Below are 12,812 nucleotides of genomic sequence, written 5' to 3'. Positions count from 1 at the left end.
TCTTTCAAGTCCTCTGAACACATAACTGTTCAGCTCTATACAATACCATGTACATTTTGTTGAAGCCACATTAAAACTCTTTTCCTCATCTTTGTCAACAAATTTTGGTTACCGGGTGTTTAATTTTCTGCTTTTCAAGAATACGTGCATTTCCAACAGCTTCAGAATAATTGCTCTTAAACAATCTCAAACCACAAAAATCAGAAATAATTTAATAAGGAAGCTCGTTTAACTCGATGGCATTTTCGAAGCTAAAATTGCAGATCTCTTGTTACTTGACCATCCTTAGTCAAACATGGTAATTTTGAATGAAACTACGCAAGCAATCAATCTTTGAGGAGATACAACTGTGGTGGGTCCCCATTCCCAGGTTTGTGTCTTGTGTGACGTGTCTGGTTTACCGCCACGGTTGTAGTTTTTGGCTGGTTACTCCATCTGCGCCTGGAGAGGAGCCAAACCTGCCCTTCAGTGCTCACAACCTTCCATTTCTTTGAGGCAGAAAGCAAAAATAAACAATTCCAGGAATACGGGACAAGATGGGATTACAATCAGGTTTTGAATTAAACAAACCAACAAACCACATATACAATCTATTATCACTTCAGAGTAAGAAATCAAACTACAGAAAAAACAGGTTTCTCAAAGAATACATGCTCTGATAGTATCTTGTTATCCAGATACGAGTTTAATGAAGTCTGTGACATTTCTAAGCTTTCAGATGTCTTACACAAGCAGAGTCGGAAAAACCCCCACTCAAATGCAAAATATTAACTGTGTATAAAAACGAAGGATCCGCAGTAAACCCATTCTAATATCAAACCAAAACTGCAACAGAAAATTGGCAGGGGAACATCACTAACGAGCTCCGTGGCAGTTGCAAGAGTTAACTGGTGGTTCTGGGTGTGCTGCGAGCAGAATGTACTTGACGTGCGGCTCTTCCTGGCTGGGACCCGGCCCAAGAGAGCCACAGAAACCACCACCCTTTGGACCAAACTCACGTCCAGACTGCGGTTCAAGTTCTGATCACGTGAGATCCGCATGGGGAGGATGGGAGACTCGATGGGATGAAAACAAAACCACGCTAAAATTTTTGGAAGGATGACTGATGAAAGCATTACTGCCAGTCAGGAGTTGGTTCTGAATTTAAGGCTGTGACTGGAATCCAGTGCTTCCTTCCTGCTGATTGATGGTAACTGTTTGTAATAAAGTATCAATTATTAAGAAGGCCTGATTTTAATTGCATTAACTTCTGCCAATACAAGGAATTTTAAGGCAGTGGCCAAATGGCTCGAGAAAACAAAACTAGATGCTCTAGCGCTACTCAGCTTCTTTGCAATTTCAGATCTTTTTTGCTGAGCTAACTTTGCAAATAAATGCAGGCCCATAAAAATAATCGTTTTGGTGAAAGGATACAGCTAGAAGCAATTCCTTAGAATATTTCTAAATGGCCTGATCTCCCATGATAAAGAATCTATCCAGGGGCCTGGACACTGCAGCAGCACTCACAGAAACACGGGCTGATCCCGCTGCCCTCGCTGGCCGAGCAGGCTGGAGCTCACACGTGCACACACACGTACAACAGGGAACCCTCCAGCAGCCGGGCTGGGACACTCAGGCTGCCGATTCCTGGATTCCAGTCTCCCCAGTTGCAGGCACCTGGATGTACGAGCCCCACACCTGTTCCTCCACAAATCACCTAAATCTACCTCTTTCCTCATCTATGGTTCCTCACTTAAACATCGTGTTACGAGTCTCATACACTCCCCAGATACTCTTGCCTTGCATAGAGCCACAAAGATGATTAATCGAGTGGAGCATCTCCGGTGTGAGGAAAGGCTGAGGGAGCTGGGGCTCTGGAGCTTGGAGAAAAGGAGACTGAGGGGTGACCTCATTAAGGCTTACAAATATATATAGGGTGAGCGTCAGGAGGATGGAGCCAGGCTCTTCTCGGTGATAACCAACGACAAGACAAGGGGTAATGGGTATAAACTGGAACACAAGAGGTTCCACTTTATGAAGAGAAACTTCTTCTCAGTGAGGGTGCCAGAGCCTGGACCAGGCTGGCCAGGGAGGTTGTGGAGTCTCCTTCTCTGCAGGCATTCAAACCCGCCTGGACACCTCATCTGGGTGTTCCTGCTCCAGCGGGGGGATTGCACTGGATTAGCTTTCGAGGTCCCTTCCAATCCCTGACATTCTGGGATTCTGTGATCCCATAACATTTCCCACACCACTCCGTGCCATCCTCACTCAGTCTGGAAGGTTCTCTAGGGTTGACTGGTTTCATGGGTCTCGTACCTGGGCAGGGGGGCTGAGGTTGTCTCAGGACCGCCCTGGGAGGGGTGACCCTTCTCTGAGTCCTTAACTTGGGATCCTGCTGCCATTCCTCGCCGTGCTCCTCTGGGCTTGTGGGGACGGCTCTGTCACAGGCTGATGGCTCCCGGGACATGCCTGGGAGTAGCTGGGGCAGGACATTATTTGGGCTTCCCCACCTGCCACTCTCTGTGCTCCTGCAAAGGTGTGCAGACCAGCTCTGATCACATAACCTAACAATTTACCCACAGCATCTCCTTTTTCTCTTTTTCAATACAGAGTCTCTCCTTCCCAGTAGCAGCCTGCAGAGCCCTGACCTCAGGCACAATGGGCACAGCAGAAACCGCAGGGACCCTGCCTCCAATCTGTCTTGAAGGTATTCCAAAGAGAACGATACTTTGGTTCTCTCAAAAAAACTGCAAGGAGATTCCTTCGACAGTTTTAAATGCTACGGGAGACAGGAAAGCCTAGTTGTCCTCTGCTCTCAGCAGAGTTTCTGGATGCCAGCTATTTTCTGTACACCAAATTATAGGCAGAACAGCAGCATGTTCTGTTCTTATTGTGATGTACCGCACAGCAAGCGCATAGTGATGTGACACACTCGGGGAACGAGAGAAAAGCACTGAGTGATGCGACCTGAAATGCACCGCTGAGTGATCTATCAGAGTTTCTTTTGGAGACTGTGAAAGAATATCGCTTTGGAGAGCTATAACCAGAAAACTCAGGGCCTCTTTCCCAAAGCCTCAGTACCTAGGTGGTCGCTATATGTTAAATTTCCTCCAGGATTTCACCTTATGCAATTCATGACAACTTTCACACACCAACCCAAAATGTATGCAAGAAAACTCAAGAGCATGATGAGCTCTCTGCTGCAACAGCTGCACTCATGGGCTTCTGAGTATATGAGTGCTAGAAGAACAGGTTAATCAAAATGCATGATACCTTAGCATATCTTATAAGCAAAAACATGAAGGTGAAGAAAGACCATATAGCAGGCTACAGAAGAAGCTTATTAACTTATGAAATAACTAGAAAACCCACAAAACAATATACAGAAGTGTGTGACTAGCAAACTGTGATTTTCTTTAAATGGGAAGAACAGAAAGAACAAACATAGGCCAGGAAGCAAGACAGCGGCACAGCAGATCTGCTCTTTTACAGAAGGCAGGTGAGAAATAGAACTGATGCAGAAGGGCACTAGAGGTCAGTGTGCTTCTAGTCTGGGGCCACATTAGAAAAGACAAGTGCACACGATTCAAAACTTAAGAGCTTAGGGAAATTCCTTTTTGTATACAAGATACTGGCCCCCAAACACTTGGCTTGCTAGCACAACATGTTATCTGGAGAAAGATTTTCCTAACCCCTAGGGAATTCATTGTGAGACAACAGGAAGATACTTTTGTTATCCCTAAAAAAAAAATTAAAGAAAATGTTCTGACCTAAACAATCTGAACAATTATAGCATATGATTTTTCTGAATGTTTTAAATTGCTCGCAGTTGAAATCATCTTGATGAGTGTTCTGCAAGCTAATGCAGCAACTTAATGCTCTGGCATTTTCTTCAACTCTTAAAGAGGAATCTTATGCAACATGAAATAAGGTATTTACAGCTCTGACATGCTTGCCAAGATTATCTCCTTCCAAGCGAGACATTACATAAGAGAACATACTTAATGCATAAAGGGCAACTGCTCACTCTTATTATTGCTTTCAAGTGTACCTTTAGCAGCTACAGTATCTCTGGATGAGACACTAAAAATCCTGAGAAAAGACACCAAATAACAGATCCAACCAACACCTGATAATCAGGAAATACAGCCATTGATACGGAAGTTTATGGCAACATACTTACAACTTAGCAGAACAAAGCATTTGCTCTTTATACTTTGCTATCACGTTCACCTGGCAAGATTTACATATGTTAACTCAATAGATACCTGGAGGTGTGTACGTTTCTACTGAAGAGTGCACAAGAACAGACCGTCTTTTTGAAGGCATGGGCATTTTCCTCTCTTTGTATTTTGCGAGTGCTGCTTGTACTGCTTCGGTGTGGACATCTGCATAGAAAACAAACAAAAAAAGGTGAAAAGATTAGGTTTAGTCATCGTTTCTTTCTGAAAACATAAAGAGCATCTGCGGCATTCTTTACAGCTCAAATCAAAGAGCTGAACGGCACATGATGGACCTCACGGCTTTAGTGCTGCTCAGCCCAACCGCTTGACTTGCAGGTTCTCAGCTTCAGAGGACACAGCAGCAAAGTCCAAAGCTAAGCTACAGTAATGTGTTTTTCAATTCTGAAGCTGTGACAACTCTTTTCAATTGTTTCTCCTTCAGTGGTGTTCAGTAGGATCGAATAAACCCGCCTGCCTCCCACTCAAATCCAGCTGAGAAGCAACGGCTTCAAAAGTGAAGGGAGGATACAAGCAAGGTCAAGTCGACATATTTTCCACGTGAAATCAGCTTGAAAGGGCTTTGCAAGTATCACTGGGGAAGAACATCCACAAAATTGATGCTGAAGTTACAGAATAGCGAGCACATTCATCCTGAGCTATGATTTATTTTTGTTTTGGGAGGAAATTTCAACACAGATACTGTAAATCTGCAACAGCATTGGAGTCCATCCCTCAAAATTTGCAATGGGAAAAGAAGTGAAAAATGTATACTTGAAGCTTTCACAAAACAATGCAAATAAAAACAGAAAGAAGAGGCTAAACGTATATGAAGAATTAGGAAAGACGCACAAACTATTTTCACTTCCCTGAAAGCAGAAATTAACTTAATATACCCATTGGGTGTATTTTAACTTTTCTTATTTTTTAAGCCAAAACTGAGATAACAGAGGAATTTGGTGATCAGTCAAGACCACACTGAAGATAAAATTTAACGTATTCAAGTCATTCTAAATCGCCTTCAGCAGATTCTTCTCTTTGACATGTATATTTCAGCGGTGTCAAAAGCTAAAACTTATGTAGAAAGTAAATTAATGAGAAGCGAACAGATGTCAAGAAGAAATACGGCAGACCAAAAATACACTTTAACTTATGACCTAAGATTCAAACTCAACAAGTACCACATGTATACACTTACACATAGCTAAAAAAGGGCCCAAAAAGCAAGCACTGTGATGGTGCATTTGTCTTAGCCCATTTCTTTTGCGTGGAAGCTTCTATAACAAGAATTAAACTATTCAAGAATGGACTAAGAATACAAGAATTAAACTATACAAGAATGAAACTATTCGATTTGACAAAAAGATGTATTCTTTCATTAAGTATCAATCTAAGGCTGCAAACACATAACAGGTTCATCGACTTGTAGGTATGAAACTCAGACATGTGACAGAGAAACATTTATATAATCAGATATTTTTTTAAAAAAGCAATTTCTCTGCTCCATGCCTGTAGGGATTAACCTTAATGATGACTACAAGTAAAGCTGCATATTTTACAGTACTTTTTGGGTTTTTTTAAGAAAAGGTACCATTTCTGGCATTAGTCCCAAACCTGCTTTGGTCATGCTCAGCACAAGGTTCCTCCTAATAAATTTTAAATGCACTGATCAATTCCATTTAATTTTGACAAAATAGAGACAGCTCAGAGGAAAGCTAATCAGTATATATCTTAACAAAAATCAGAAGAGGTTTTTGCTCATCCCAGAGTACGAAAGGCTGTGGAACAGCCAAGCGCAGCAGATCAACGTGAACCTGTGGGAAGCCTTGGCACAGCTGCATCCCAAGGCACTGGATGAACACCTTACACTTGGGGGACAACTATTCAATTCTCCATTTCAAAAAGAACCAGATTACAAATGCTGCCCTACTACACAGCACGATTTACTGCAACACACGAGGTCGAAGAGACACCGTAAGAGAAGCAAATCAAATCCCCAGGACTGGAAGAGCATCGCGCCTTTAAGAGAAATGCTAGAAAAAAACAATCCGCTCTTAATAAAAAAAAAAACAATCAGGAAGCTGCTTTTTTTAGTCACAGGTCCAAATGAGAAACAAACTGTTTCCTGCAGCCTGGCCAAATGGATTGGAAAAATCAAAATAAGTCCTGTGCATATAGTCCCAGACACCACCTAGTTCTTTGCAGCAATCATGTCACAGCCCTCCCAGGATAATCTGTTCAGTGCTGTATTTAAAATACACACATATATATATATGCAAATATACTACACCACCTGTGTGTTCTTACAAGACTAAGGAATTTACTGGGTAGATGCTTGTTTCAAATAAGAACTCTCTGTGCAACTAACCTGTGAGAGGTTCGAGGACAACACTGTTATGAAGAGAAAAATATATTTCAAAAGTACCACTTCTTAAACCTCTATCTTTTGAGACAAGATTATTTTTTAATACTGTGCATCTTGTTAGATTTTTGTTGCTGTCCTTCACACCAAGGAGTTGTTAATAGATGTTTCGTGTATTAAGAATTCACTGCCCTCTCTCTATGTGTCCCTGTCTCCCTTCCCTAGCGCTTTTGTCAAGTCTTGGTTTCTCCTCATCTTGTGTTTTGGACTTTCTTCCTCCCCTTGCAAACGTCCACAGCTGAAGTTTATTCTCATGGATACCCAATAACAAATCTCATAATTTCACAAAACCCCGTGAAGTTTAAGCAGAACTCAACATGTCTCTTGTTTTGTTGTGTTACTTAGATGCACTAAGGACATTACTGCTCTCCATAGACTTTTGAGAATATTACTTAAATTAAAGGTTATTTTTGCAGCCTTAAAAGTTAGGGGCAAAATACCATATCAGAACTTCAGTCAAAAACCAAGCTGTGTTTTGCTTTTTTTTTTTAAGAGATGGTACCTATTAGATGCATTCCCTTCAACCACGCATATAGCTACATATAATTTAGAAGATATTTTTATGTTACATTAACAACTGACAGTAAGAAGGGGAACATAACAAATGTTTTTTCTCCAGAAAAGGTCTTCTAAAAGAGAAAAACAACACACAATATTTATAATCCGGATATAAATTAAGTCATCAAATAACACTGCAGATAAAAAAACCCAAAGCATTCTTAGCTAGTTATGTATTTAGGGAATGGAAAGGACTCGCTAGAGGGAAGGGTATGTTGAGGCATTTTATTATAACAAAGCAGAGTGGGACAGGTCATAACACCGCACAGATTTGTGATAGCAAGCATGGGAACTACTTTTTATTCCATTACCAGAGGGCAAAAGCAGCACCACCTCCTCCTCCAGCCCTCCTACTCCCAACCCCACAACCTGGAAAATACCGGATTAAATGATAAAAAACCAACCAGAAGACAGGATACTTTTTAAATTTTGTTTCATGTTTTGTTTTTATAGTGCTGATTTAACTCATCAGTTCTTTCTATACTCATTAAGATCTATTTCCAGCTTGAAATCTTTCTTTTAATATCTTGTCCTTGGATAACAACTGAGTGGGACCATCTCCTCTCAGCCAAACAAATCAAGTAATCAGTTTTACTTCCCTGGAACGCTTTGTTCCTGTTGCACATTCACTTTAAGAGCTTTTCTACATTATGTACACGATGAAACAGAATTCTCTAAAAAAAGTAAAAGGAATTAAATAATTTTTAAGAAGCAGAACATTTAGGGTACATAAATTCATAAATTACTATAAATTAAAGTTTATTTGGATAATGGAGTGGCAATAAGAAGCTCTCAACCATCATCTACTATTAAATTCTTAAAATTTTACTGTGAAACTGATTTAACATGTAACAACTGTGGGCTTTTTCTTCAGTGGATTAAATAGTTACTAAAATCAAATCAAATGTAATCTGTATCACGTTGTATTTCCGCGAGCAGGGTACACAAATGCTCAACAGTGAACACTGAAAGCGATGAAGAGCAAGCCCAGCATTTTATTAACATGAAGACTGCACATATCAAAGTGAGAAAAATGTCCATATGTTGCCATCCAAAAGCAGAAGTCTTGAAAAAATAGTTCTATGCTTCTGAACTTTATTAAAGCTGCAAGAAACCATCAACAATTTATTATTGATGCATGACGTTTTTTCCTTCCTCTGTTACAGTAAGCCATATAATCTTCTCTTACATTTTAGGTACCTATTCTCATTTTCCCTCCATCTACATGTCCTTAACGGGGGAGGAAAACTAAGAAATAGTTTGCGGACTATAAATCACCTAAACTCTTACACCCTAAACCTTCCAGCTATGACAAGAGCATTTTTCTTCCCTGGTTGTAGCCTCTGCTTGTTTCTCAGCCTCTGACTCTTGGTCCTGCCTTAGGCACAGGAGGAAGAATTTCTACAGCTGTTTAAAGAAAAAATGGCATTTACAAGTTGACCAGTTTCCCTTCTGCTTCCAGATCTTTAAGTACCAGCAACTAAAACAAACAGCACTGGTGGCCCATTTGATCGCATCCCTGTGACAAGTAAAAAATCCTCTGGTAATATTTACTGCTTGAAAACAGAAATCTGCAGGTGATAAAAGTTCTAGTTAATTTAAATAGACACCAGCTCTGGCAAACTATTAAAATATGTGCTTACAGCCAGTAAATGGCAGACCATTTGCATAAAAAGGCAAAATTGTTTTGCTTGTTTATTTTAAGTAATTTATGTTGATGGGTCTAAAATAACTGTAATTGCTCAAGAAAGAGATCCTGTTCTATGAAAAGTTGCATTCCACCCTCATCAACTGCTCTTGAAAAGGACACAGCAGAACTGACAAGATGTGAAGGAAGGGAAAAAATAAAAAGAAAAAAGAAATAAACAAACACTGGAAAGAAACTGGAAAAGAAGAAACAACACACCCTCCGCTATTCCCCAAAGTCTAAAGAATAAGTCAAGCAATTGAGAGGAGGAGCGATAGTATCCAGAATTACAGCCAAAGCTGTTTATCCTTCACAACAGGTAATGTGGGTCAACATACAGGGAAATTTAAAGAGGGAACAACATTTTGAGCTGGTGGTGGTGGACACCTGTTCTTTAGGCAGAAAATGCTTGTGACATTGCTGGAATTTCTCAAATTGAGGCTGCTTTGTGAAGCAAAACTGGGACTCTTTATGTTGATGTATTGGGAGGAACAAAGTGAAGCTGCTTTGCAGCAACCGGAGTGTCCTGAGATGTCTTGTCAACATTTCTGTTCACACTGAACATATACATAAATCTCATAGCATGAAAAAGAGCATCAACACCGATGGGAAGCGTTTTCAGACTTGAATCTACTAGATGATTCAACAACTGTTAGAGTAGTAAGACTTTCGGAGAGTAAAACCACATGCAGCAAACACCTTGGATTTTTCTTTCAGTCTAGCTCTACATTGAGATCAAGAGGAGAACCACTAATGCAATAAATCTGAAGAACTGTCTTCTAAGGAGGAGATATTGGTGTCTGAAAGTTTTATCTACATTATGTTGCATAGACTTGGGTTTAACCTAAATCAAGTCAAGCAAAATCATCGCTATTTGGTTTTGATAAGCTAAGCCTTCTCATGTATCACTAATGGGAAAAATAAATCCATGTGTTACAACAAAGAACTTTTCCCCCAAGAGTTTAAATGTCAAAGTGAAGAACTTCTAATGAAATACGAGTTAGTGGAGCAGGGGTGGGAAAGCATAGAAGGACATGACAGTCCACGTGAAGCATTACCATGGGTTTTGGCACTGGCCAGTCATTAAGTACAAGAAATAACCTGAAAACCCTACAATCCGGCTTCATCTTGAATAACTGGCACTGGTAGAACACTTGCCTGAACACTTGCCTGAACACTTAAGGGCAGTCAGAAATACTCATATTGAGATGCATGAATATTGGGCGAGCTCTACACTGATAAGATTGTGAGCAGCACTGCAGAATCACTGAAAGTCAAGCTTAAGAATTTTAAAATCAACAGGGCCATACAAATATTAACTCCAGAAAAAGAGGCGGCACTGATAGACTGACATTCAAAAGCCACATCTCTTCATAAACAAGTGTGCTGGCTGAACTGGTTAATATCCACCAAATTTTCCGTGTCTTGCACTGTAAGACTAATAAGCCCTATGCTGAAATTCCCCCAAACAATACTAGTAATATGTTTACTTGTTCCTTATTTTCGTTTGTTTTTTTTTTTAAGTATCCTCAGTACAAGTATCCTCAGGACATGCTGAGGCTCTGAGACAGGAAAATTGTCCGTGTATACAGCATATTGCTATAGACCCTCCCAGCTCTCTCAGGTGACGGTTCCCGGGTGTTCCTCATTGTAGTTGTGCTCTTTCTGGAGATTTTATTTCTGTTGATTTAACAACATCAAATGCTACTTTAAATGAATTATTTTTTGCCAGATTCATGAATCTGCTTGTAATTTATTTCGAGCCTGCTTGGTCACAAACTAACTTGGAAATCATGGCTGCAATTCAACCACTGAATCTGGTTTCTTTTCAGTATATATCCAACAGTAGAATTATATGGACAATACATTTTATATGCAAAAATAAATTCAAATGACCATGTCATTTAGTTTATTTTGATACTATATAACCTTCCCTGATATTCAAGAATTTCTTCTTTGTGTATCTGAATACATGAGTCTTTCCCAGGAGTCCATGTACCCTCAGAATATTTCAGAAGCCTCATTCATCCTTCAGTTATTCCTAAGGAACCCAGAGTGGCACATCAGCTCCATTTCTGGAGCAAGGTTTTAAATGTCAGCAATGTGCATACAACGCAATAACCACCACGTCCAAGCAGCTGCAAAGCAAGATGACGCAGGACCAACAACATATGAAGGATGCACAGTGCAAGTCATCACTTGCACTTCTCAGCCCCAAACCCAAGACATAAAATTACCCTGGAAAACAAACATACAAGTTTCCAGCTAAAAGCCCAAATTATTTAGGAAAGAAAACCTCCCAAACACCTGCCTTTTCTCACTATTGTGACAAGGAATTTCACAGGGAAACAGTGCACTTCAACCACCTGAAAAGTAACAATGGAAACAGGATGTGATGAGGATATTGATATTTTCACAGAAGTTTCCAAAACAGGTTTGTCACAGTGGTGTCCATTTAAAATTAAGTAGAATGTCCATTGTGACATTTCCCTTTTTTGTGCACTTGCTTTAAACCAGGAAATATTTGAAAGTGAGCTACAGTAAATATGATAATCCTATAACCTTCCTTTAATAAAATAGCTCAACAAAACAAACAAACAAAAAAAAACCAAACCCAAGCCCACACACTGTAGTCTTCTAAATGTTTAAATAACTGCTCTGGAGACCGGAAAACCAATCAGCAAACAAGAAAAAATTGTTCAGCATGGTGTAAAATTCACAATAAGAAAACCATCAGAAGGCAGGTCTACAATTTCTTTCCCTCTGAGCGTTTCCCCCATTCTGGATTAGAACAAAACCACTCCTATATGGAAACACAAAAAGTTACTTGAAAAACATTCAGTAGGTTTCCCCTTCTCTCAGAGCACTTTCAACTTTCTCTTTAGGTGTAAGTACTGCTTTGCTGGTACACTTTTCCTCCTAAGACACCTGATATTTTACCCATGTTCATTTTCCTTACCAGATCGGAAGCGTTCGTCCCTCGAGTTGGTAGAACGGGATTTCTGCTGTTTAGATACAGCAGCGGTAGGTTGCGAAGAGCCTGAGACTCTGTTCTCTGTTTGCAGGGATGGATCCACACCTGAAATACAGTTTTACTTCAGGACAAATTCAAGTTTTATTTACAAACATCTGCTTCCTAACGTCTACATTCTTTCACCATCCTTGATGCCTACTTACCAGTTCAACTGGAACCCTAAATGTGTACCTTTAAAAAAAATAATCTCGTCTTCCAACTGCATTTTAAATTAAACTTTTTAGTTTGATCTCATATGCATTTCACACAGAATAAACACTTTGGAATTACAGAAAAATGCCTTTGTTTCTCGCAGGAGTTCACAATCATTGGTAATTAGGTGTTCCGTATGCCAGATCCATGCGGTTGGCATGGGAAGGATATTACTGCCGGACATCAAGACTTAGACATTGGACTTGGAGATCCTGAAGATACAAGATGATACTGCTCCACCTTTTAAATAAAACTTGAACTATTCTGTCAAGTTTCTTTCGAGTCTAAACACAAGACAACTAGTTCGAGCAAAATTTAGGAATGTGCGTATCTGTTTAATCTATTCCCATTTAATAGAGCTATACTTAGAAGATTCACATTTTTTGAAAACCCTGCGACTCTAATAAAAATCTCGTAGATATTAAGGGCAGAATTACTCTGGCAGCCTCAGCTGTCTAAGAACCACTACTCTAACCTAGGTTGGCTGGGTATTTTAAGTACTCTTTAAGGTTTTTTTGCATGAACCTATTATAAATTTATGATCTTATGCAGATATCTGGCTTGGTGTTGTTTAATAGTAAACTTTCCTTACCCACATAACACCTGCTGCACCAAGTTTACTATGTTTTTAGCTCTTGTACCATATAGGGCCAAGTATCTTTCATTTAACTCTTTCCTTCTCTTGAAGAGCAGCTGCTTTCCTGTCTGACCTCAGGTCTT

At 39.9% G+C, this 12,812-nt stretch overlaps 1 protein-coding gene across 7 annotated transcripts in view; it reads right to left on the bottom strand.

The window, feature by feature from the left end:
- DIP2A (disco interacting protein 2 homolog A) overlaps positions 1 to 12,812 on the bottom strand; it is a 104,410-nt gene that overhangs the window by 46,849 nt on the left and 44,749 nt on the right. For 5 of the 7 annotated variants that reach the window (XM_071811432.1, XM_065840422.2, XM_071811429.1 and 2 more), the window contains exons 3-4: positions 11,826 to 11,945; positions 4,248 to 4,367 (exon numbers count right to left, since the gene is read on the bottom strand). In XM_071811432.1, the coding sequence (XP_071667533.1) occupies positions 4,248 to 4,367; positions 11,826 to 11,945 (240 nt within the window). Of the gene's footprint in view, positions 1 to 4,247; positions 4,368 to 4,495; positions 4,585 to 11,825; positions 11,946 to 12,812 lie in introns of those variants that run through there. The other 2 variants (XM_071811431.1, XM_065840424.2) reach the window with 2 other exon arrangements.

Source organism: Patagioenas fasciata, chromosome 7, assembly GCF_037038585.1.
Source record: "Patagioenas fasciata isolate bPatFas1 chromosome 7, bPatFas1.hap1, whole genome shotgun sequence".
Taxonomy (NCBI): domain Eukaryota; kingdom Metazoa; phylum Chordata; class Aves; order Columbiformes; family Columbidae; genus Patagioenas; species Patagioenas fasciata.
Note: the sequence above shows the minus strand (reverse complement) of the source record. Positions and strands in the feature narration are given on the sequence as shown.